The 24,089-nt window shown below is 23.5% G+C and overlaps 1 protein-coding gene across 1 annotated transcript in view; it reads left to right on the forward strand.

Moving 5' to 3' along the window:
* LOC105363390 (caskin-2) overlaps window positions 1-24,089 on the forward strand; it is a 28,737-nt gene that overhangs the window by 2,747 nt on the left and 1,901 nt on the right. The window contains exons 2-9 of the mRNA XM_011501060.1: window positions 8,576-8,656; window positions 8,970-9,126; window positions 9,482-9,627; window positions 10,036-10,158; window positions 14,414-14,640; window positions 15,130-15,346; window positions 19,400-19,694; window positions 19,905-20,624. Coding sequence (XP_011499362.1) covers window positions 8,576-8,656; window positions 8,970-9,126; window positions 9,482-9,627; window positions 10,036-10,158; window positions 14,414-14,640; window positions 15,130-15,346; window positions 19,400-19,694; window positions 19,905-20,624 — 1,966 coding nt within the window. The remainder of the gene's footprint in view (window positions 1-8,575; window positions 8,657-8,969; window positions 9,127-9,481; window positions 9,628-10,035; window positions 10,159-14,413; window positions 14,641-15,129; window positions 15,347-19,399; window positions 19,695-19,904; window positions 20,625-24,089) is intronic.

Consider the following 24,089-nt stretch of genomic DNA (forward strand, 5'->3'; position numbering starts at 1 on the left):
AAAATCCTATAATATATAAAAATATATTACATAAATAAAAATTATTCACTTGTTCGTAAAATTCATCATTAATATTAAAAGCATTCCTGTAACTCTATCTATCTCTACTTTTTAAAATAAAATAAACTTGAGGAACAAAAAACGATATTGTATGAAAATTCATGATTTACGTTAAAGTAGGAAGATGATTCTCTTTTTATTTCTTTATTCGATTTTCACGTTAAAAATATATGTATTTAATTATATTTTATAAATACCTTTAAAATACTAATAGTTTTAAATTATTGCTGTATTTAATATTTTCATTTATTTTTTCTATGTTTTTTTCATGAAAAATTTTAAGAAAAATATTCAATATAAATAACATAGAATAGTATATTTAATAATAAAAATATTAAGTTATTTTGCAGTTCCAATAATATTAAACAACCTTTTTACAACCTTTCTATAAGTAACCAGAGTAATTTCAATATAGTTGTACATTTTTACAGTGTTTATATATATTTGAATTATTAATGTTGAATGAAAATTGGTAAAATCTTAAAACTAAAGAAGACCTATTTCATTAATGACTCGTAGTGATGAACAATAAATAAGATATTATGTTTTTATTTTATTTTGTTTCAACAAATCATGTACAAATATTTATTAATAACAAAAATATTGACATTCTTTCAATTTTTTGTACATATGGATGATTTTAAATATTGGTTTTACGAATATTAATATATTATGTGTGTAGTGTTAAACAATAATTTAAATCATTATATAAAAATTGCAATTTCCAAAAAATTTTCATATTTACTAACTGATTTTTGAAATATAATAGAATAACTTAATGGTATTAATGGTTTTGAATATGCAGTTCAATATGAATTAGCATAAGTTTTCATAGATATAAAAAAATTTAATGAAATGCATGAATTTTTATTTTTTATGCATTTCTATTTTTAATTCATATCGTATTCCATGTATAATTTTAAAACAAATTAATATTGCACAATAATTTTTCTGCATTCGTTACATTTTTCATTTGTATCAATAAGATTGATAAAATACAATTTGAAATACCTTAGTAAATTTCAATATATCTATATATACGTTAAGTTTCTGACATACCTATTGTTGAAAGTGAATATTTAAAATTTTGTAATCCCATAGTCATTGTTGCTTATTTCTACATTTCGTTTTTAAAATATTTTAAAAATTAGTGTTTTACATGCCTTATTTCTACAATGTAATTTTAATTTATTAACTTTTCAAAAATTTATCTTATAAAATTATAAAATTTCCTTAATTAAAATATTTACACAATGCATAAACACATTCTCTTATTCATAAATCAACGAAATATTTTTTAATTTTTATTATATGTAACAGAAAATATGATGTTGTAAAGTTTCAGTAAATGTAAGCAAATAAAATATTAATATTAACTCAATTGTAAGGCTTATAATTTTGATTTAAATTAAATATATTAGCTCATTTTTCTTTAATAGATTTTTGCAGAACTTTTTATAACAAGGAATTTCAAATATTAAATATAATATATTTCTTTATAATATAGTAATATAAATATAATATAAAATATAATATATTAAATATAATTCATGATCATATTAAATTAACAGGTATATTTTTGAAACAGATAATTTAAATTTAATAGGTGCATTATTTAAATTTGTTTATAAAATTCAAAAAATACATAAAATGAAGTTGAATAATACATGTATACATATAGTATTATTTCTCTACAAAAATATCAGTCTATTTTAATCTATTTTTTTATGTTCTTTTACTTTTATTACATTTTTAGAAGCATTACTTGGGAGAAAATAAGAATTTTTATACTATTGAATTACGTTTTAAGTATGCTGTCAAGGTATTTCAAAAAGATTAAGCATATATAAAGATATGTTTATATTAAATATAAAAATTAATTTAAAGGAAGTTTAAATGAAAAGGTTTAAAAATTGCAAAGTGTTCATTCAATTTTAATTACTTCTACTTTTTTTAATTATCTTTTGATGTACATTCTATCAATTTATAAATATTGCAAGAAGAGGAGTAATCTTTCATTCGGATAAATTTCCTAAATAAAAAAATATTAACTACAAGAAAGAAGTATTGTAGTTGATAAATTTATATTTTTATGAGTTGAGTAGCTTAGTTGTCAATTCCAAATCAGAAAAAATAAGAACATTAGCAATATCTACAAAAATCTTTCAGCATATTCATTTACATTGCTAAATGAATTTCAATTGTTAGGAACACCTTTCGTTTATATTATACATGTAGTTAATGAATTATAATCTAAAAACTATATGATAAATGGATAGTAAAAAATAAGGAAATTGCATTTTTTTTACTACATATAATTATCTATCATCTAGTGTTAAAGCTTATATAGTAGAATATATGTTTGAATATTCATACAATAATGTCAACTTTTAGTTTCTTTTATAAACCTGAAGCACTGTAGATTGCTTTTAATAACTTATTCTATAATGTATATAACATACTCATAACTATTATTTATTATAGATTTATATTTGAAATACTTATATATATATATAATATTTTTGAAAAATATAATAAATTTTTTAGTTACCTCTTTCTTTATAATTTATAAATTTTGAATTAAATTGAGCATATTAATATTGGAAAATCTTATTTAAAATTTTAATTTAAATAGTATTTATGCTTAATTATATAATTAAGAACGCAGAAACTGATATTTAATTATGCATGAGATTTTATTAATTTATGTTTAAAATAGATATACTACATAATAGTAAGAACAGACTTTTCAGTGCCTAATCATAAAGGCAATTGTGCCATAGAAAAAAAGTAATATTCTAGAGCATGTATATTTAAACATGCAATATACATGAATTATATATTTATTTTATTAATAAGTATATATATATATATATATATATTATAATGATATATAATATTACAATATATATTCTTTCTCCCTCTCTCTTTTTTTCTATATATTAATCTTAGTATTTATATATTTTTTACTTCTATCATTACTATACATTTATAATTCTATTTATTCTATTTTAAGTGTAAAGTAAAGTGATTCTCAGTGAGCAATTTTAACATATTTTCATTTTTAATTTATTATTTTAATTATTACTGAACTTAACAATAAATATCTCAATTTTTCGTTTAGTTAGATAGTAGGTAGAGAAATATTAATTTTTAAGATATACACATATTTTATGATGAAATTTGAATTTGTAAACATAAATATAATTGTCATTGTAATTCTCTTGCATAACATATACATTTATTTTGTTGGTTAAATTTTTTATAAAAAGGATATATATTTACTCACATAAACTTTTTAATATATCTAATAAAAATATTAATAAATTAGGATATATAAAATAAGATTTAAAATAAAAAATGAATACTTTATTCGCATTATTTACCGATTATTTCGAACTTATAAAATTGTTTCCCAGCTCATCATTTATCTTTCTTCATATATGTAAATTTATTGGTAATTTGTTTTATTTGTTTGGTATTTTGATACAGTAATCACTGATTATCATGATCGCGAAAGTCTTAGTTATTATTAATATATTTTTTACAATAAGAACAGATCTAATTTTATATGTAATTGTTGTCAGAATGTTATTGTATTTTACATAACATTTATAGATTACGTGGGATGATATTAAATTATGTATTATATATTTGAAACAGTTGACTTCATTAAGCTGGGCCATGCTTATTGCAATTGATTTTTATTGTAATTATTATATTTATATTCTTGTAGAACATAAAAAAAAAATATATACACTCGCGCGCGTGTGTGTTGTGTGTCACTGAGCTAGAAAAATCTGTTAATACTTATATTTCCAAATTACAGAAATTAGAAAGTTTTATGTAACTTAGTGTAATACGTAATATATTATCTCTATATACATGAATATATGAAAGTCTAATATATATTTGGGTCAGCGATTTTTCTTTAAAAATCTTCTAATATATTTTGTGGTTAGAGTTAAGTGGCAGATTTTATATCTAAAAAAAATGTTTTGAATATTCTTTGCAAGTTGAAAATATACTATAACAGCTAGAATTTTGACAAAGAATCAAAGGATCTTTTTTTGAATTTTTTACGAAATTAAATTAAAAATATCTGCATAATAGTACATAGTTGTTTTTACTAATTAACACGAGAAAATCTAGTAAATGAAATAATATACTAAAGAAATATATTTGTGGGTACAAACAAGTTAAAACTTATGATAAAAAAGCAACTTAAAATATGTGTGAATTCTTAAGTACATAGATATGCTTGGCATGCAAAAGGTTGATGCCTAAGTATAAGTGGCCGATGCAAACGTGGAATGAAAATGTAGAGTACAGTCGTATTCATTCCTCTCGAACATATTAGCATTCATCGTGTTTTGAAATTGCGCACTCTGGTTCCCCCTTTTATGCGTTTTGATGTTTCTGTACAATACATCACACGGCTACCGTCGTCAGGGGTTGAGATCTGCTACGAAACGACAGAATCGGATTAATACACGATTTCGCGATTGATGAGAAATGCGACACGTGTCAGAAGTGAAGCTCAGCTCTCAGCATATTGTACTTCGACGACTTCTTGTATATGTACACTTTTTCCTCTCACACTCCTTTCCTCAATTTTCTTTTTACATCAGGATAAGTTTTCTCTTTAACGATTCCTTGGTGTTAAGAGTAGGCACTGCTTTGGTATTCAAGCGGAGTTTTCTATACATTTTTGTGTTCTTTGTATTGTCGGGTTTGATTATATTGCATAAAATGATTGATGGTGATTTAATTAACAAACTTAACTTATTATGAATTGCTAAGGACTTTTTTTTTAAATTTTTTGTAAATGTGTTTTCCATATATTAGTTAAATAATAATTATACATTAAAATTTTTAAATGAAGAAAAAATACTTTTAATTTATTTATGATAAAATGATGAATATTTTATTATTTTGAAAAGTGTTGCAAGATTAAACTTGGTTTATAATAAAAATTATAATGGTTATATGTAAAAAAACAATTTAGTATTCGATTAATAATAATAATCATTTCTGTATTTATTAAAGCAATAAATTATTGTATATATTTGTATTTATTTTTCCAATTATTTTATATGTAGGAGTAGAATTATTATAATATATTATATAATTAATACAGGAAAATCTGTACTAACAACATTTAATTTAATATTATTAATTGTAATTATGTTATTAATGCAACAAAATATTTTATATTTGGGATAATTCATTAACAATATATGTTGTTTTAATTTATATTGAATACTATTTTCTATATTTCATAATTGTGTATAATATTAAATATTTTTTTATGCCCATTGTGAACAATATATTCTTAGATAGTCGTATTAAAAATTTTAATTTCTTATAAGTTGCATATTATACGAAAAAAATAAGTTATGTGTGTAGTTTATACAATAAATAGGGAGGAAACTGAGTTTCTAGGTAGGGTAGACTATATTTATAAAAGTTATAAGATCAGGGTAAATACGGATTTTCTTAATAATAGAAGTGAGATAGATAATATACTTCGAAGAGATAACCAAATAATGGATCATAAGCAATATAATCAATTGTACTAAATTATATTCAAATAAATAGAAATAATATCTATTGTATAATAATTAATATATAAGGAACTTTTATAATTTATAGGTTCAAACAGTATATTATATTATAAAAACATTAAATCCAATAGTATTATTGGAATTATCTTTAATATTAATATCATTGATTTTTTTCAATAAAATAACACATGTATTATAATAATTCTATTATTACTAATTTAAAACGTTAACATTTTTTTATACAATGCCAGTGTATTAAAAATACAACATTTTCATAAATAATTTTTTCTAAATTTTTCAATATTTATAAATAATTTATTGAAGTAAAAAGATAAATTAAAATTTTTGCAGCGGAAAATTATATATTTTCTTTAGTATAAAGTTACATTTAAAATTTCAAAGTAAATTGTTATTCTATCTAATTAATATTAAATTAAAGAAGTAGCCTTTTCAATTGTTTTTTTTCTAATCGTATATAAAGAAGCATGTAATATGACATCTACATCATAGAATGAGAAAGATTTTTACCGAGATCATTTCACTTTTCAAAATACGATGCGAATGATTTTGCTCACATTTGAGTTAGCAAACGAACAAATGGTGAACATGTAGGGTAAGCGAGAGCTAAAAAGGGGGTCGGAAGTTGCTAACAAATATAGTTATGGATTATGCTTTAGTATTATATTCCTACGGGAATTTACGTGATATTTAGAGAACAAAAAAAAACAAGATCGAGAGCAATAGAGATAGACAGGGAATGCATATATGAAGCATTAACAATACTGCGTAATGAGAACATGTGTTCAACAGGATATTGGTTAGTAGTTGCATTAATAATAATAAGCATCAGTAAGCCTTTTTTGTTTTGAATTCATGTAAAGAAATTGACGATTTTAAATATTTAAGATAAAATTTTACTTTTCATATATTTTATTAATTATTTTATTAATAATAGCATTAATTTATTTAATATTAAAATAATTTATTAAAATTAAGTACGTGTCAAAATATGTTCATGTAATGTTGTTTTCTTTTATAAATTATATACATATTATGTGTACATGTCATATATTATATATCGTTAATGTATTAAGTATAAAAGGAAAATTTTCTAAATTTTATAAAGATGTTCAAATATATGTAGATCTTACGCATATTATTATTTATTTATCTATCTATAACTTTGTATTTCTTCAGCTAAACATAACCAACGATATGTAGCACAATAGAAAAAGCATGTGATGTATTAAAACTCTATATTATTTATTTATTTGAGTATAATTCTATTAAAAAAAAATTCAATTATCTGTAATGTTTGATGTTTTTATTTGAGCAATAAAACGTAAATTAGATTTTATGCAATCTATATATTAAATATATATATTAGAAATTATGCTGATTTTTTTAATAGCTCAAATCAACATTTTTTAAATATAAAGAATGTTTATTTAAATCTCTAACTACATAATATTTTAAAAAAGAGGCCGATAAATACATACATATTTATAGATAAATGGTTTTAATATAATTAATTTATAATTAAAATGTTATCTATATACTGGAATATAGAAAATCATTATAATATAATATTGTCATACATAATAGATTTATATACTTATTACACTTAACAAAATCACATTAATATTTATTTATTATGGCAATGAATATTAAAATTTAGTAAACCAAAATGAACAATATTTCCTTGAATATAAGTTAACAGTTAACTTGAATATAAGTTTTTAATAAATTTTAGTATAAATTCAACGCTGAATAATTATTTCTGAAATGCAAATAAAAAGTAAGCCCTTTAGTAAAATACACTATATTCCTTGAGTTAGGTGCAGATACTTGAAATAAAAATACAAATTATAAAATTAAAAAAAATTAATATCAAATGAGTATAAGGTTGTAAATTTGTATGTTAAATTTACATAATGTATAAAGAAAAGAAATACTATTTGAAAAGTAATAAGTATAATAATATATATTGTAATTTAATTATTATAGTTGCCGACAATGTTCAATTCAAATTATCATTGAAAGTGCAATTTCAAATGGCGGGATCAAAAGTTTTATTACTGAAGAAATTTTTATATAAATAGCTTTGTAATTAATATCGGGAGCTTTTACGTTTTTAATATGATTATGTTTCAAACAATATTTTTAGGAAGTATCAGTACAATGAAATAATATATAAATATATATATATAAAAAGCATAGAGAAAAATTGAATTTTCTTTGTACACAAATTAAATACATTTTTTATTTTGTTCCAATACTAAAGAAATATATTTTTCTTTATTGAAAAGTATAAAATTGTAGTGTACATTATTAAAATTGTTTATATAATAAAGCAGTATTATACACGAATTTTTATTAATTATGTAACACATGATAATTTATTTGATCCAATGAAATGATTTGTATATATGTACATTTCCATTTTGTTTATATATTATTTATTTTTAAATTTACAAAAATATTGAAAGTCTTTACGTTATAAGTACTTTTTTTATTTTTCCTTGTAAAATAATAAATTATAGGGTGATAGATATTGTCACATATTACATTCCTATATGGAAAATATAATATAGGACTTCTTTTTTAATATATTTTTTGATGGTTTAAGTAGCAAAATTATTAACATTTTTTCGGTCATAAATTGCAATATTAAGAATATAGATTTCTATTTTTACAGTATTAAGTAACTGTATTTTTTTTATTTGATTTGACAACATTATAGAAATAAAAATTTTTCTGAAGATAGTAGATTATTAAATGCTCTATAAATTTAATATTGAAGTAAACATTGAAATTTACCTAAATTATTTTTGGAATAATTTTATAAAGTATTAATTTTATTATGATTAATAATAATGAGAATTGAAATAATATATTTTTTTACCCAACAGTCAATCCATATCATTGTAATTTTTATGCAATTACAGTTTACGTCGAGGTCCAGGAGCTAATGTGCAAGATTCCAGTGGATATTCAGCGCTACATCATGCTGCGTTGAATGGACATAAGTAATTTACAATATATGGTTTACACTCGTTTTTACAATGTTATAGTATTATAAATCAGTATAATTATATAGTCTATTTTATTTAAAGAATTTATTATTAAATTTATAAAATACTTTTTTTTATATTTATCAAAAATAATGAATTGAAAAAACTCGAGTTCTATGTATTTGAAGTTCATTAATCTTTATAAACTCTAATATATATTAATAAAAGTGCTTTGATTACTCTTTAGAAAATAAAAAATAGAAATAAAATAATTATAATTAATACGTGTAATTTTTTTAAAGTGATTGTATTCTAATATTTTTTGCAGAGACGTAGTGAAGTTGCTACTTCATCACGAGGCTTCAACCAATATCGTCGATGCTAAGGGCTCTTCTCCCCTTCATTTAGCAGCATGGTCTGGAAGTTCAGAAATTGTGCGATTAATTTTGAGCCAAGGGCCTTCTATACCAAATGTCAACCTTACGGTATTTTCTATTCTAAGATAACCAGAAATTTAATTATACGTTTAATGTTTATATAATCTATTATGCATTTCATGAAGTAACTTTTACTTTATTTTTTATTGTAGAATATAGCTATTTTAAATTTTACCATGATGCTCTCATATTGTGAATTATATTTATTTTATTCTCTTAATCTTATAAAATATTTTTAATCGTGAAATACTAGATAAATTTTCAAATATATTTCTAATAATTAATATGAAAATTAATTTTTATAATGATTATCAAAAAGCTTTACAAATATTTATTTTTAAAATATAAAAAAAAGTATACAATATTAGTACATGATAGTATTTGATTATTTTGTTTGTGACAGACTAAGGACAATGAAACGGCTTTGCATTGCGCTGCACAATATGGACATACGGAAGTAGTGGAACAACTGCTTCAATATAGATGCGATTCCAGTATCCGTAACAATCGTGGAGAATCTGCCTTGGATCTAGCTGCTCAATATGGCAGGTAAATCGCTTGATTTAAATTAATTATCTAATTTGCTTAATGCAATATGAATTGAAAATCATTGCAATTACTTTAATGACAATTTTATTTATTTTATGTTAATTTTTTTACTTTATACTAATTTTTGTACTTTATATAGCTCGATTGTGTTTAATTATCTTAACATTTATATTGTATGTATTACAGATTTTAATATAAATGTTTAGAATTGTTATTTCGAACATTAGATTTTTTAAAAATCTATGTAATCTACATTTTTGCATAATTATTAATATTCAAAAATTGTAAAATTGAGAAAAAATAAAACTTATATTTATTATTATAAAATAAAAATTTTATTTTTATTTGTTAATGTAATGAAAAAAATTAAATAAGTTAAATAAAAAATATGATCGTTTATATATCCAGATTAGAAACAGTGGAATTATTAGTTCGAACTCATCCGGAGTTGATCGAGTCTCTACGCAGTTCATCAGCTTCTTTGATTTTTCCACATACACCTTTACATTTGGCTTCACGAAATGGGCATCGGTAGGTATTGCAGCTTTTAAAATTTTTTTAGAAAAATTTCTATTCATAAATAGTATTAATTATTGTTATTAAAATCTTATAATTTTATAGTATATATGAACAAGCATAGTAAAAATATAAAACAAATATATATTTGTTTGTATATATTTGTAAAAAAATATTTACATATTTAACTAATTATATATAATTTATATAAATTAATTCTTATATATGTTTAAAATATTATTAAAACATTGTTAAAATTAGATAAAATTAATATTGGTTTATGGAATTCAAATTTATTTATATTACAGATTTTATTTTAAAAGCTTTATTTTAAAAGCTGGAGATTTGTTTACATGCTTTTTTTTCCAGTTAAACAAATTAATTAATTATTAAATATTGAATTAAATTATTTATAATACTGTGAGAATATAGTTACTTTAAAATATAGAAAACATATAATTTATTTGAAGTTATTCAATCAGTTTGAATATTACTTTAAAATTATTATTTCATAAAGTTCATTTAGTAATCATATATTCATGTATATTATCACTTATCGATCATTCGATACGGAAAAGCATATGCATATATACGTATCTGTATTAGCTTTTGTGTATGAAGCATAAACTAAATTTCATATAACATTAAAAAACAGAAACCAATGAAGAACCAACTTCAAACTAGCTTCAATTCGTGCGTGGCACAGTTTGTTGCTTACGCAGTTATAGCTAACTGTATAATTAAATACATTGAATTTTCTGCCAAATTTCACCTTGACAAGTTATAGAAAAGCTTTATATACTTATTTTTATGTACGTATAAATTTTAGTGCAGTTACCATTGTGGTTTTTGAAATTACAGTTAAAAAATTGTGTTATATATTTACAAATTAAAATCTTAGTCAGTTATCTTCGTAGTGCTAGTAACTTTAATAACTTTTTTTTTAACATTATAAATTGAGAAATTTTTATCATTGTATAAAGTTCTTATATATAGTTTTATTTTATTTCTTTAATATTTTGTACTAGTATCAGTACAAAAATGCCACTACATCATTGTTATAAGCGTTGTACTACATTTTTCGATTGTATGATACATTCTTGCTTAAGAAATCAAGATAAGGGATAATAATAACTAATCAGAGATGATTTTTTAATAAATTTTCCGAAACTATTGTTTGTATTAAAACTTTTTAAATTATATCGACTCTAATTTCTTAAATGATATTTAAAGTATAATTGCACAAAATATTAATTAAGAATAAAAATTTAAAGTATTATTTGAATCAATTTTAAATATTTTTTAATCACTTTTCATGTATTTTGAAATTTTATATTATTTTTGCATATTTACATCAATGCTAGCAAAGATATTTTTATATACTCGTATCATATTTATCATAATATAATGATTTAAATAATTATAATTTTTCATTCATTAGAATTTGAACCGCCTCTTCTGTTATTAATTCACCATTAAATTAAAAAATATATTCAATAACTTATAAAGTATAAATTCAAAATTATTATTTGATTCATTTATTAAATTATTTAGTTATAATTTTGAAGACAAAAATGATTGTTAGCGTAGTAAAATATTTTGTTTATATTAATTTATTTATTAATGATAGCAGAGTATTATTAAATAGAGTTAGCATAACCAATAGTTGTATAGTTATATGATGTGTTTTTTTAGTTTAAAAGAGGTTTTAGTAGTCTGTTATTTAATATTAATAATTTGTTGTTACAAAAATTAAATGTATTTTTATTGGATTAAACTTTTCTAAACTTTATAAACTTTTATAAAAAAATTATTTAATAATAATAAATATCTAATTTTTATAGTCTGTTATATTGTCATACGTAATTTTAATACTGTAATAGAATATTTTTATATTCCTTCATCAATGCATTTGATTAATACAAGTTATTGAAAAATACACAAGACAAGTAGTAAAATACCATCATTTGATGGCACTAGCTTTTATGATTTTATTATTTGTATATATACATATACAATTATATGATTAGAGATTATATATACATGTACAGTCATAATCTCGTTACTCAGTGCAGGAAAAAACATGCCCTAATTCGAATTTACACGCAAAATTATGTTTACGTACATGAGTTTACAACATAGTGGAAGTAGAGAAATGATAAGTAATGTAGGTAAATTTGGAAGAATGAAAGAGAGGCTCAGGTTAATAGTTGATAGACGAGCGAGGGCAAGAATGAAGGTGCAGACAGACGGAACGAGGGCGAAACATAGTAAGGGAAGGCCGTTTGCAAAACGCGTTGCGTAATCACGTCGAACCGATATTACATTGAGGCTTCGTTGATATACGCAGTGCCTTGGCCGCGTAGGGCTTTGCTCTCAGTTAGCTTTGCTCGCTTGTATTGACAGCATCAAAATCCGAACATGAGTTTCATTCTCTGCATTACCCGAATCCAAGCTAGACCCATTCGTCCGAATTATTCCAACCACTAACATTGTTTTCCGATCACGGAAATCATATTAATCGAATTTACATTCCGATTTAAGGATCTATTTATCACCTATCCACTTCATGGTTATCCACGTACATGGTTATTGTATTGTGCATGGTATATTCACTTCCCTTTAGCAGTTGCGCATATCTTGGCCTGGGTAGCATTCATATACTCATCTGCAGTAAGAAAAATTTTTTATTGACATATTTTTCGGATATATGATATAAAGATACTTTACTTTCCCTAACCTATCTTGATTAGAGTTCGCATTTCATTTATGCATTTATCCTTTGGGGTTTCCAGCAATATATAATGTTACTAATTTCTATAACTATTTTACTAGAATGTTTATCACTGTAATATAGAAATAATACTATTCATTCTGCTATTTTTATGATGATTCAATAATTAGAGTTGTTCACAACGCTACAATTTTAAATTAAGGTTGAAACTTACAAATAAAAGCTTAAATTTATTAATTTATAGTTTTACTGCAATTTAAATTGTAAATATTAACTACTTACTACAGGTAAAGTAATTTCAAATATCTGAAATTGGTATTATTTAAGTGTTAATTATTAATTTCTCTAAAAAGAATATTATGAATAATTTTTATATTTTTAAATAATTTATATTAAATCTGCAGATATATTCCATTAAATATTTAAGAAAGGTTTCATTATAACATTATTTGAAATTATAATCATTTTGTATCTCAAAAGATTTTATTTGAATTCAAAATAATATTAAAAATATTATATTTACTAGCACTTGTTAATAGTTATCGATGTGTAAGCATAATTAATGTTAAAGAATAGACACGAAAATTTAATTTTTTTTTAATTACATTCCAAATTGGATTATACGTGCTGCGATTGTTACTCATAAACTCTTATTATGAAAATTCGTTCGTCTATGAGATAATCAATATTTAAATGTATATATATATATATATATATATAATCGCGAAGCAACGTGCATATGGCAAATCCAATCATCAAATAATATCAGGATTCGCGCTCAATTTTGTTACATTGAATACTTGGGTTTGATGATGCGTAGTACTTAACATTGCGGTGACGGGCCATACGGTACACGCAATTCCCTTTTTAAGTTTTTAAAATGATCTACACTCCCAATTAAATGCGACGAATTGAATTGCTGCAGACATCTCTGCAGTGCGTTTTATCTTTCTATATACATTTTTGCTATAACACACTTTATCGCTATAAAGATGCCTCATCTATAATGTGATCGCATTGCAATGTGCTCGGATATGAATATGTAATATATGCGAACTTTTCATGGACACAAATATAGCTCTAAAGGAATATTATGGTTACAAAATATATACAGAATTTTTAATCAATAAATAATATGTTAAAAATTGATAAATAACATTCAATTTACAAATAATTTATAATTTTAAGATTAAAAATTTTAGACTATAATTTTATTTATGGATCAGTATCTATTTTCCGGTAATTCATCAAATGAATTAAGTAAACATATGTAATATAAATTCATATATGTTTAATATTTAATTTCAATTACTTATTGTGTATATGATTTTAATTGTAATTTAATTTATATTAATTTTCTTCTAGATGAAGATTTTATGTACGTTCATTAAAAATTTTCATATATTAGCTTTTATTATAAATTGGTATTTAATATCTTTAATATTATTATTTACAAATTTGTTTAATTATGAGCATAAAATATTAACCAGAAAATAAATATTTCTTAAGCATATGAAGCTATAATCTTTTTTTTAGTGCTTGTGTTGAAGTGCTTCTCGTGGCAGGGGTATATGTTAATACCCGTACGTCAGCTGGTACAGCGATGCATGAAGCTGCACTTTGTGGCAAAATGGAAGTTGTACGAACACTCCTTGATCGAGGAGTCGACCTTACTATCAAGGACTCTCGGGATAATACAGTACTTGATTTACTTAGTCAATTCCCAGCGCATGTTACGCAAGATATAACTGCCGTGATTAAAAGTACGTTAATGATATATTACAAATTATCTCTTTCCATTATTTTATAATTTTAGAACGAAATTATAATTAAATATATATTTTAATTATGTCAAAATATTTCCTTACTGAAAGTAGGATTTTGGTTAATTTTTAATTAATAGTAAGCGATAAAAAAATTCATAATATTTATAGTAAAAATTCTATAGATTATTACAATTATTACAACAATTATTATTCCTTTATAATCTTAAATTATCAATAGATTAAAATATTAATAATAGCCATTTATAATTTTATCAATATTTTAAAATTTTTAAATTAAGCAAAGTTCACTTATTAATATAAAATGATTTTATTTTGAGAAGGTATCGTTAAGTGGATTTCACTTTTCTATTTTAGTGAAATAAAAAATTAAAAATAATATAAAATGAAAAAATATAATATAAAAATGATTACGGAATGTCTACTTTTATGAGGACAATATTAAACATAAAAGAATATTATGTTAAGAACATCGCACATCTTCCGGGATCGAAAGCGATGCTGACAGTGAACATTTGCCGCCAATTCCGGTTCAAAGTAATGACTCTCTGGGTAGTCCATATGAAAACGTACAGTCCGGGGATGAGTTTTCCCTGGAAGAAGGATCTTCTCCAACTCGTTGGCAGATATACCACAAGCCTCGAGACAGTGATAATGGAGTTTCCGCAAATTCTACTATAGCTCTGTGAGTGTAGTGTATTGATACGCAATTTTATATTGTAAAACAGAGATGTTAGCATTATTATTCACGCTAATTTCATTTTCCTTTCATCGAGTAAAAAGCTCGTTATCATATTTAGATTTGCATTTAAAAATTATCATAAATTTTAAATTAACAGATAAATAATAACAATAATTTTATTGCTTTATTATTTTGCGTCTTTGTTTTATTATTATTTCTCATTTATTTTTCATTATGCTACTTTACATATTTTACATAGAAATAATAAGCCTTATTTAATCAATATTATAACATATCCACATTATTGAATTTGATGTGCTTTTAATTATGATTATAAGGGTTTTTCTGCGTCGTAAGTTACATTGTATTGTGATAATTCTTCGCAACACGAAAATATAAAACTTTATATCTATTTATACATATTTAAATTTACAAAATAAGTAAGATTATGTATTAATAACTAAACGTATAATGTAATTCTTATTTTATTATTACGTTTATTATTGTATTTTCTTTATTTTATTAATTTTATTATTAAATATATTATTTATTATTATATTATTATTAAATATATAATTTTCAAATATTCTATTTTTATTAATTTATATTTTGACTATCAATTTACTTTTATTTTACTAAATTATATTTGATAAACTTTCTCTTTAGTTATCTATACAACAAGATATCAACGTATATCGCCTGTGATTTTCAGAAATAATTATTTATTTAAATTTAATATCTGTAATTAAGTTCAGACACTGTTAAATTAATAGAAGAGTTATTAAAATATTTCTTAAATGTAATTCTCTTATATTCTCGGTAATATATTTTTAACGTATATTGTTAACTTATACCATTCATCGAATAGTATCTAACCTACAACATTTAAAACGCACAACAAATATTTTTTGAATCCGGTTAATCATAAGTAGTTTGATCATGAATAAGAAAATAAAACATCCATTATATAATGATTCTATATTATTTTTAAAAGTAAATAGATGAATCATTTCAAGTGCTCGGCTTTCCGTTGTATTATACAATTAGGCAAAATTCACAAAATTAGTTACGATATATTCACTTATGATTGTTTTGGAATAGTAAGTTAAATAATAATATAAGGTTTTCATAATTAGTTTTAATACAATTTTCTATGTATATATTTATTAATTTTTAATAAATTATTTACGATTCTTATTTAAACATATTGTAAGTTTTGGTTAGGTATAGATGAAAAGTATTTATCGTACATATGCTGTGTTTAGGTTTCTTTAAATTATCAGTTATTTTTATATTTCATTTAAGTTAATAATTACTTCAAAGTTATATTTTTTTTAGGTAAGTATTACTATTTGAAAACAAATTTATATTAAAAATTTAATAGGTTAACAACCGTCTCTAGAAGAAATTTTTATACTTATACTTTATATTTATAAGAAATATATAATAAATGTATATATTTCTTTTCATGAATTTTAATTTAAATATTATTACATCAGCATATCTTCTATATTAAAACATAATATCGTTATCGTAAATTTATAATAAGTTAATTCATTATTTGCTTTTATGTATTCACACGAGTACTTAGTCTATTCTCTACAAAACTTATATATATAACTTCTAGAAATCTCGAATCAGTATATAATTAAATTAGTCTCTTTATATAAGAATTTTAAAAAGTTTAAAAACATTCCAATGAATATTCACAGCAGTAGTTTTGAATATAAATACGACGCGCTATTAGTATGTACGATGGTACACTTTTCAGTAGTAAGTTGGATGCAAACAAAAATTTTAAGATGTCTGCTTGGACCGATAAAAAGAGATTCTATCGTCGTAATCGACGCAATAGTTACCCTTTTGGTAAATAAGGCATGGATTAGATTTTAATTTTCTTGATTCACCATTAGAAATAAATATAGGCATAAATACATATATGCATAGTTACTACATAATTTAAATCATACATAAATACATACGTACATATACCTGTATATATATATATATATATATATATATATCTTTCTTGCTCCGTGGGATATGCATTGATCACACATGCAATACATGCAATTTTCTATATTATTTGTGTGGCTTGAGAGCGGAACTTGAATTTAAACTTAAATAGCTCTTGAGAATTTTTTGCCACTTACATTATTTTTTACGCTTTTTAATGGTAATTATTCTCATTTTATTATTTTTTTCCAAATTAGATTTTTAAAATAAAGTAATATTGAATATTACACTTACAGTTAACTACAATAAATTCAATTGATGTCAAAGAGGTTTATTCCAAATATTTCCGTTTTATTGCTTAAAATGTGAAAAACTAAGAAAATGGGTCGTATAAAACTAATATGTAAAAATTTATACTAAAAATTCTTTGGATTATATACTGTTACTTATGATTTTTAAATTAAATTCATAAGAATTTAATCAAACATTTATTTACTACTTAATTAAAAATTAAGTTAGTACAGAAATATATCAGAATGTATTTTATTGGCTTTAAATGTGCAATAAAAATTTAGACTAAAATATTCTATATCTTAATTTATGAGAAATATTTTAATTTTTAAACATAAAATTCATGCATTTGTATAATACATAAAAATATGTATTCATCAATTTTTCATAATATGTAGAAAAATGTAACTGTCAAGTGTTCCCAAGCATTGTCATAGTTAAATTATTTATTACATTATACCAAGTTACTGAAATATTAGGTTTTATTCAAATATGTTTTCTGCGATATATTAAAGTACTATTGTAAACCTATTATTTCAGAAGTAAACTAATTATATTTAGAAAAAATAATAGATATTATAATAAATACTTTCAGATAGTAAGAAAATTTCATATCTTATATAATGATAGCTCAATACATTGAACTAAGCAATTCGCTGTCTCGTTATAATAGCTTATACAAAAATGACGTACTGCACAAGTTAAAGAATATGAAAAAAGTATAGTTTCTGATGAAAAATTGGACTTTTCAGCGAAGATGCGCTGTACGAGGAATCATTGGACGAAGCGTGGAAGCATTTTCAGCTGACCGATGATTCGGATCCCAGTTCCGTCTTTGACAGCGTTTTTATATCCATGTCTGATACACTGAACTCGATAAATACCCTTACAAGTTCAGATCAAACACCTGAAGACAAACCACTTAACACTACCTTGATCACAACACCGTTACAAGCCACTTTACGGTATGCAACTATAGGATCGTATACCTATTGTAGCTCTATTTTAAATTAAATTTGACATTCTACGTGAATTATTTTGTCCACATACTATTATTTATCTTGATATTTTAATTGATATTATAATTTATTAATACATTATTCCATTTTCACAACTTAAAGAATTTAGTTTTTTAAATAACTCAACAATTGTTTTGGTATTAATGAATTAAAATTTTAGCGCATTTACGTTAAAATCGTAAATTAAAAATTACTTGTCCATTTTTTATCTTCTAAATAACTTATCTATCAATTTATCGTATACGTATGAATTTATTCTAATGCAGATGAAATGCTTCTAATATTATTTTTTATCAACTTTAAAAATAAATAAATTATAAAAGTAAAAGTATAAAATAAATTAATTGTTTTTTTCTAATTATTGTTTACTTTTATACTTTCAAAAAGTATCTAAATAAATAAACTGAGTCTGTTGATGTATAAATGCTAGTTATGATGATATTTAAGAAAGAATAGGACCTCAAGTAGGAAAACAGTAGGTTATTAATTGTTTTTATTCGGTGATAATAATATATATATTATTGGATTGAATGACGGATATTAATAAGTAAGAATAAACTGTAAAAAGCTCGCAGCTTAAAGTTAGAGAACAGTAAGTAGCGAGACAGAAAAAGGAATGATAAAAACTTAATAAACTATACACATGTATATAAAGGGTGAGCGTTTGAAGTTAATAGTACTGTGTAAGAAGAAACAGTTATCTACACGTACATTGAGATGTTTAACGGATGCTTTGCGAGCTTACAAGTCTTGTTTTCTTAACATTCGTTTACATATTTGGTGTATCCAGGGGCTCGGACAGCACTGCCTTGCCTAATCTCTGCGAGGTACTACCCATACCTAGTACGCTTATGGATACTAGGGAGAGCTGTGCTTCTGAAGACCAGCTATCTTTAATGCTCCCAGAGAAATACTATGGAGGAAAAGAATCGGACCAATTGAGTATTTCCTCGTCATCGAGCATAGGAGGGCCGAGCTCACGTGAACGGCGCTGTTTGCCTGATTCATCGTCTTCCGGAATTTATCTACCAATGACACCCCTCTCGAATTCTCAATACAGTTTAACTTCAAGTAATAAGATCTCGGTAACGCTTATTTCTCTTAATTTATATTACAATATATTTACTTTTTCATGCCTATTCTCTCCTTCTTGCATTCTATCTTTATATATTATTGTATAATGCTTTCTCTTTTGTCTGGACATTTTATATTTTTGTTAAATTATGACGATTGTTTTATCTTTACAAATTTTCAATGCATATTTATGAATAACAGTAGTGTATGTTTGTGCTTAGAACGGCGTTACGTTATCGACTTTGCAACCTCCAAAAAAGCCACCACGACGCAATCTCTCGGTTTCTCCAATTCATTTGCAGACTGATATGACATATTCGGCCGAAAGTCACATCGTCCGTAAGGATTATGACTATTTATTCCTTGCACATAGTGGCTCTTGTAAGTGGACTGAAGAAGAGCAATCGCAAGAGCATAATAAAATTTTGCGCCGCATCTATCATAGAGCCGACCAATATGTCGATATGAAATCGCAGGAGCAACAGCAAAAAGAGACTCAAGAAAAGTGCGTTGAGACTGAGTTTAGAGTGGATACATCCATTACTTATGTACTTGAAAATAGACCCATGCGAATAACGAATTCTGACAAGAAGTTACACAAGCATATGTATGGACATTCGAAATACGAAAACTGCCACATAGACAGCATGCTTGTGGCGGAAAATTCACCTAAAAGTAAAAATGTCCACGATCCAGAAGAGATCTTCGTTTCTAATGCTGTCCTTACGCTTAAATCTTCGCAAGAGTGTTTAGTGGAAGAAAAATTAAACCATTCGAGAGAATCACAGATCAAAATTTCTGAGAAATACCTCAAAAGAATGCAGATATTGCTCCCAACAAGTCCAACACATTACATTCAACCTCCGACCCCCGATCATCCACCACCCTCGGCCATTCAAGCTGAAGAATCCATTCATGAACGTATTCGACCGCTCAGTCAGGTAGGTCTTATCTTCTTCACTTATTTTTCTTTTGCACAATTATTTGTTTAATTACAAATATTATATAATGTGATAATTTCTTAAAAATGAATTAGGTTCTATCGCGATATTTATATAATGTATAGTTATAAAAATGTTTAAGAAGCTGTATTATTTATTTTTATTATTATATACATATATATATATAAATTTAAAATAAATAATATGTAACTTTTTTTTAAAAATTAAATATTTATTTTTTTTATTTGTAAAGTATTCAAACAAGCATTAATTGTCTTATAGATGAGTCATTATTTAATATTTTTACCAGTATCAAAATTATTTTAAGAAAATTATGAAATATTAATTCTTAAAATTATTTTGCATTTATTTATTATGCACTTGTTATATAAAATTGAAATTTTTATATAAAATAGAATTAATTGAATTAAAGTTAAAGAATCGGGCGTTTCCAGTTATATCCATTTTCATGATTGGTAGTCTCCGCTCTTTACGTAAGTCGAGATAAGCGTTGATCAATTGTTCTGAGAAGAATGAATAGTATTTTAACAATAATTTTTTAAAATACCATATTAAATATAATACCATATTAAAAGGCTCGTCATAAAATATCGATTTGTTCAAAAATTTGTTTTAATATCTATTTGATTCTTGATATACACGTTCGTAAACAATTTATTATGAAAAATTGGTTCTGCCAAAAAAAAACAGTAAAAAATTAATATTACATATACTTTTTCTTTACAACTATATATATACTATATAATATCATTGTCCTAGCGATTTTTGCACTTAGAAAGAGCGAAATATAAAGAAATATCAAAATTGATAAATAGATAGATAAATTGATAGATAAGTGGATATACATAGAGAAAAAGAAAGGGAGAGAGTGAGAGATAACTACTTCGAGCATCCAATGTTTTATTGTCCATATTTTTTCTCCCGCGCGTTACTAAATGTATCAGTACGTACTTGTTTCATAAATATACATTTCCAAGTTCTATACGTGATAATAGAATAGGAGAGGTATAGAAGACTTACTTTAAATCAGATTGCGGTATGCTACTGCATGTTAAAGCTAATTAATTTTATTTCAAATTTAATATATTTTTGATTAACATATTATTATATTTTTTATACTTTATAAAAAACCTAGTTTTAATTTATAAAACAAACTTATATTTTAATTTATAAAAATGCTTATCAATGAAAAAACATAGAAATGTAACGAATTTAAAATAAATAAAAAACAAATATATTATTTTAGATTAATTATTTTTATATCACAACTGGAAAATAGAAAATCATGTTTCATGATCATGATAAATGCATTACTATGAATCTATATTGTTTTAAAATATTATACATTACATTTTTTAAGTGTTTACTATAATCGTAAAAAAATGATTCGAACTGATGATAAATCAATTTAATCAATTATTGAATTATATCAAAATCAGAATTATAAATGATTTAATTTTATAAAACATTACATTAATATTAACCATTTTATTGTTCGAACTATAAATCATTGAAAAAAAATATAATTGATTAAAATTGCATTTTGTAAATAGTGCATGGAAATTAATTAAAAATATAATCTTTAACTACATACGTTTTTGAATTATTTGTTTAAAATTGCAAATAAAATGTTAACTTTCATTAAATTTAACTGTAAATAAATTGACAATAACAATAATGAAAAAAAATATATTATTTGCATTATGTATTATTTTAGATATAAAATTGTTTAACACATTCAATATTATAAATTTGAATATTATAAACGAACCTACTTATCAATTTATTAATATTTTTATATTTTGAGAAGAAACTTTCAGAAATATTTTGATTAGGAATACTCGAAATAATGAAATGTATATTCATACATTGTAACATTGTAGACTGGTATACATCTATATTAATGTTGTATAAATTGTTATAAATCTAAATTTTTTCATACTTTTACATCTGACGTTTTTCAACATTCCATGTAACACATTAGATCGTTGTGTTTTATTTTTAAAATTTACCTAGTAACAAAATAATTAATAAAATAATAACCAGTTTAATTGATTAGATGAAATGAAATTAAATTTAATATTAATAATGTTAATTTAATTAATATTGAAAATAATTAAAAATTATATTTTTCAATATATATTTTTATTTTCAAATATTAGTTTATCATAATGGATGTTATACATTATATTTGAATGTTGACGGTTAACTGTTAAACATTGAATATATTAGTTAAGAATATAGAATTAAATGTGTTTAAAATTTTAGTGGAACAATTGGAGCACGATAAAGAAAATATATTTGAAATTTTATATAATTAAAATAGAAAAAAAATAAAAAATTGAAAAACATATTTGATGATTTTTGGATCTCTTGAAAATTTTTAAGCATATCCATGTGATTCAAATTCAGTCATCTCGAAGTTCGTGAGCGCAAGCATCAAACGTCAAATCCTTCATACGTGTATGAGGGCGGAGAGTATCCACGTTTAATATACAATTCTGTGTTTGATCTCTGACGAGATTTACGAAGAGAAGATCCTCGGTCTGGGTTGTGATGCCGTTTGCGTGCACAGTCATAATCCTTGTGATCGTTCTGCTGTGAGACTGACTCTGAGCATTCACTTCAGATCTATATCTTGATCTCTTGCTCCCATTCGAGTGCAAAACGGCACCCTTCCCCCCTGCTCTTTTTGACGCTTGGAGCTCCTTGCCTTGTATAAATACATACACACATGCTTGCCATGATGGCTCTTTTTGACATAGTCTCATCAACGCGTATTTCGCATGGGGGCGTTTTCTAGCTTTCTCGTTTGACTGATGAAATATTGCTCTACCTACCTGTCTTACTCCCATAATGTAGCATATCTACTCTCTTTATCTATAAGAAAGGAATAACATACCTAAAAGTTAACAGATACGCAATCTGTTATAAAGTGTAAATCTTTAACTAATGTTTTGATAGAATTAATTTACACAGAATCGCGACGGTGAAAACTATAATGCCTTATTCTACTTTTCAATATAGTTTAATCTATATTTTTTCTTCGTTTAGTAGTACAATAAAAATTATAATGTTGTCTATATTTCGGGCTTCATTGACAAATAGTAACAAGCAATTACGTTAGTATATTTTATGTTCATTATGCCACATATTCAATTTGTTTTCATGAAGACTTTTGAGTCTTTATGAGGTCTTTAATAGTTAACTTCTGATAATATTGATTGCGATAAAAAATTTTAGTCTATTAGATACTGTGATATAATTATTAACATTATACTGTTTGTTTTTCCTGAATATTAAAAATAATTATTTTTATTCTTTTCTTTTATGTTTAGTCATTGATTAAATATTTAATGTTAACTATGATTTTTAATATAATTGCAAAATATTATTTTATTATAATTTTTAAATATTGTTTAGTTAATGAAATCTAAATATTTT

This window comes from Ceratosolen solmsi, unplaced genomic scaffold (genome assembly GCF_000503995.2).
Source record: "Ceratosolen solmsi marchali unplaced genomic scaffold, CerSol_1.0 scaffold57, whole genome shotgun sequence".
In the NCBI taxonomy this organism is placed as follows: domain Eukaryota; kingdom Metazoa; phylum Arthropoda; class Insecta; order Hymenoptera; family Agaonidae; genus Ceratosolen; species Ceratosolen solmsi.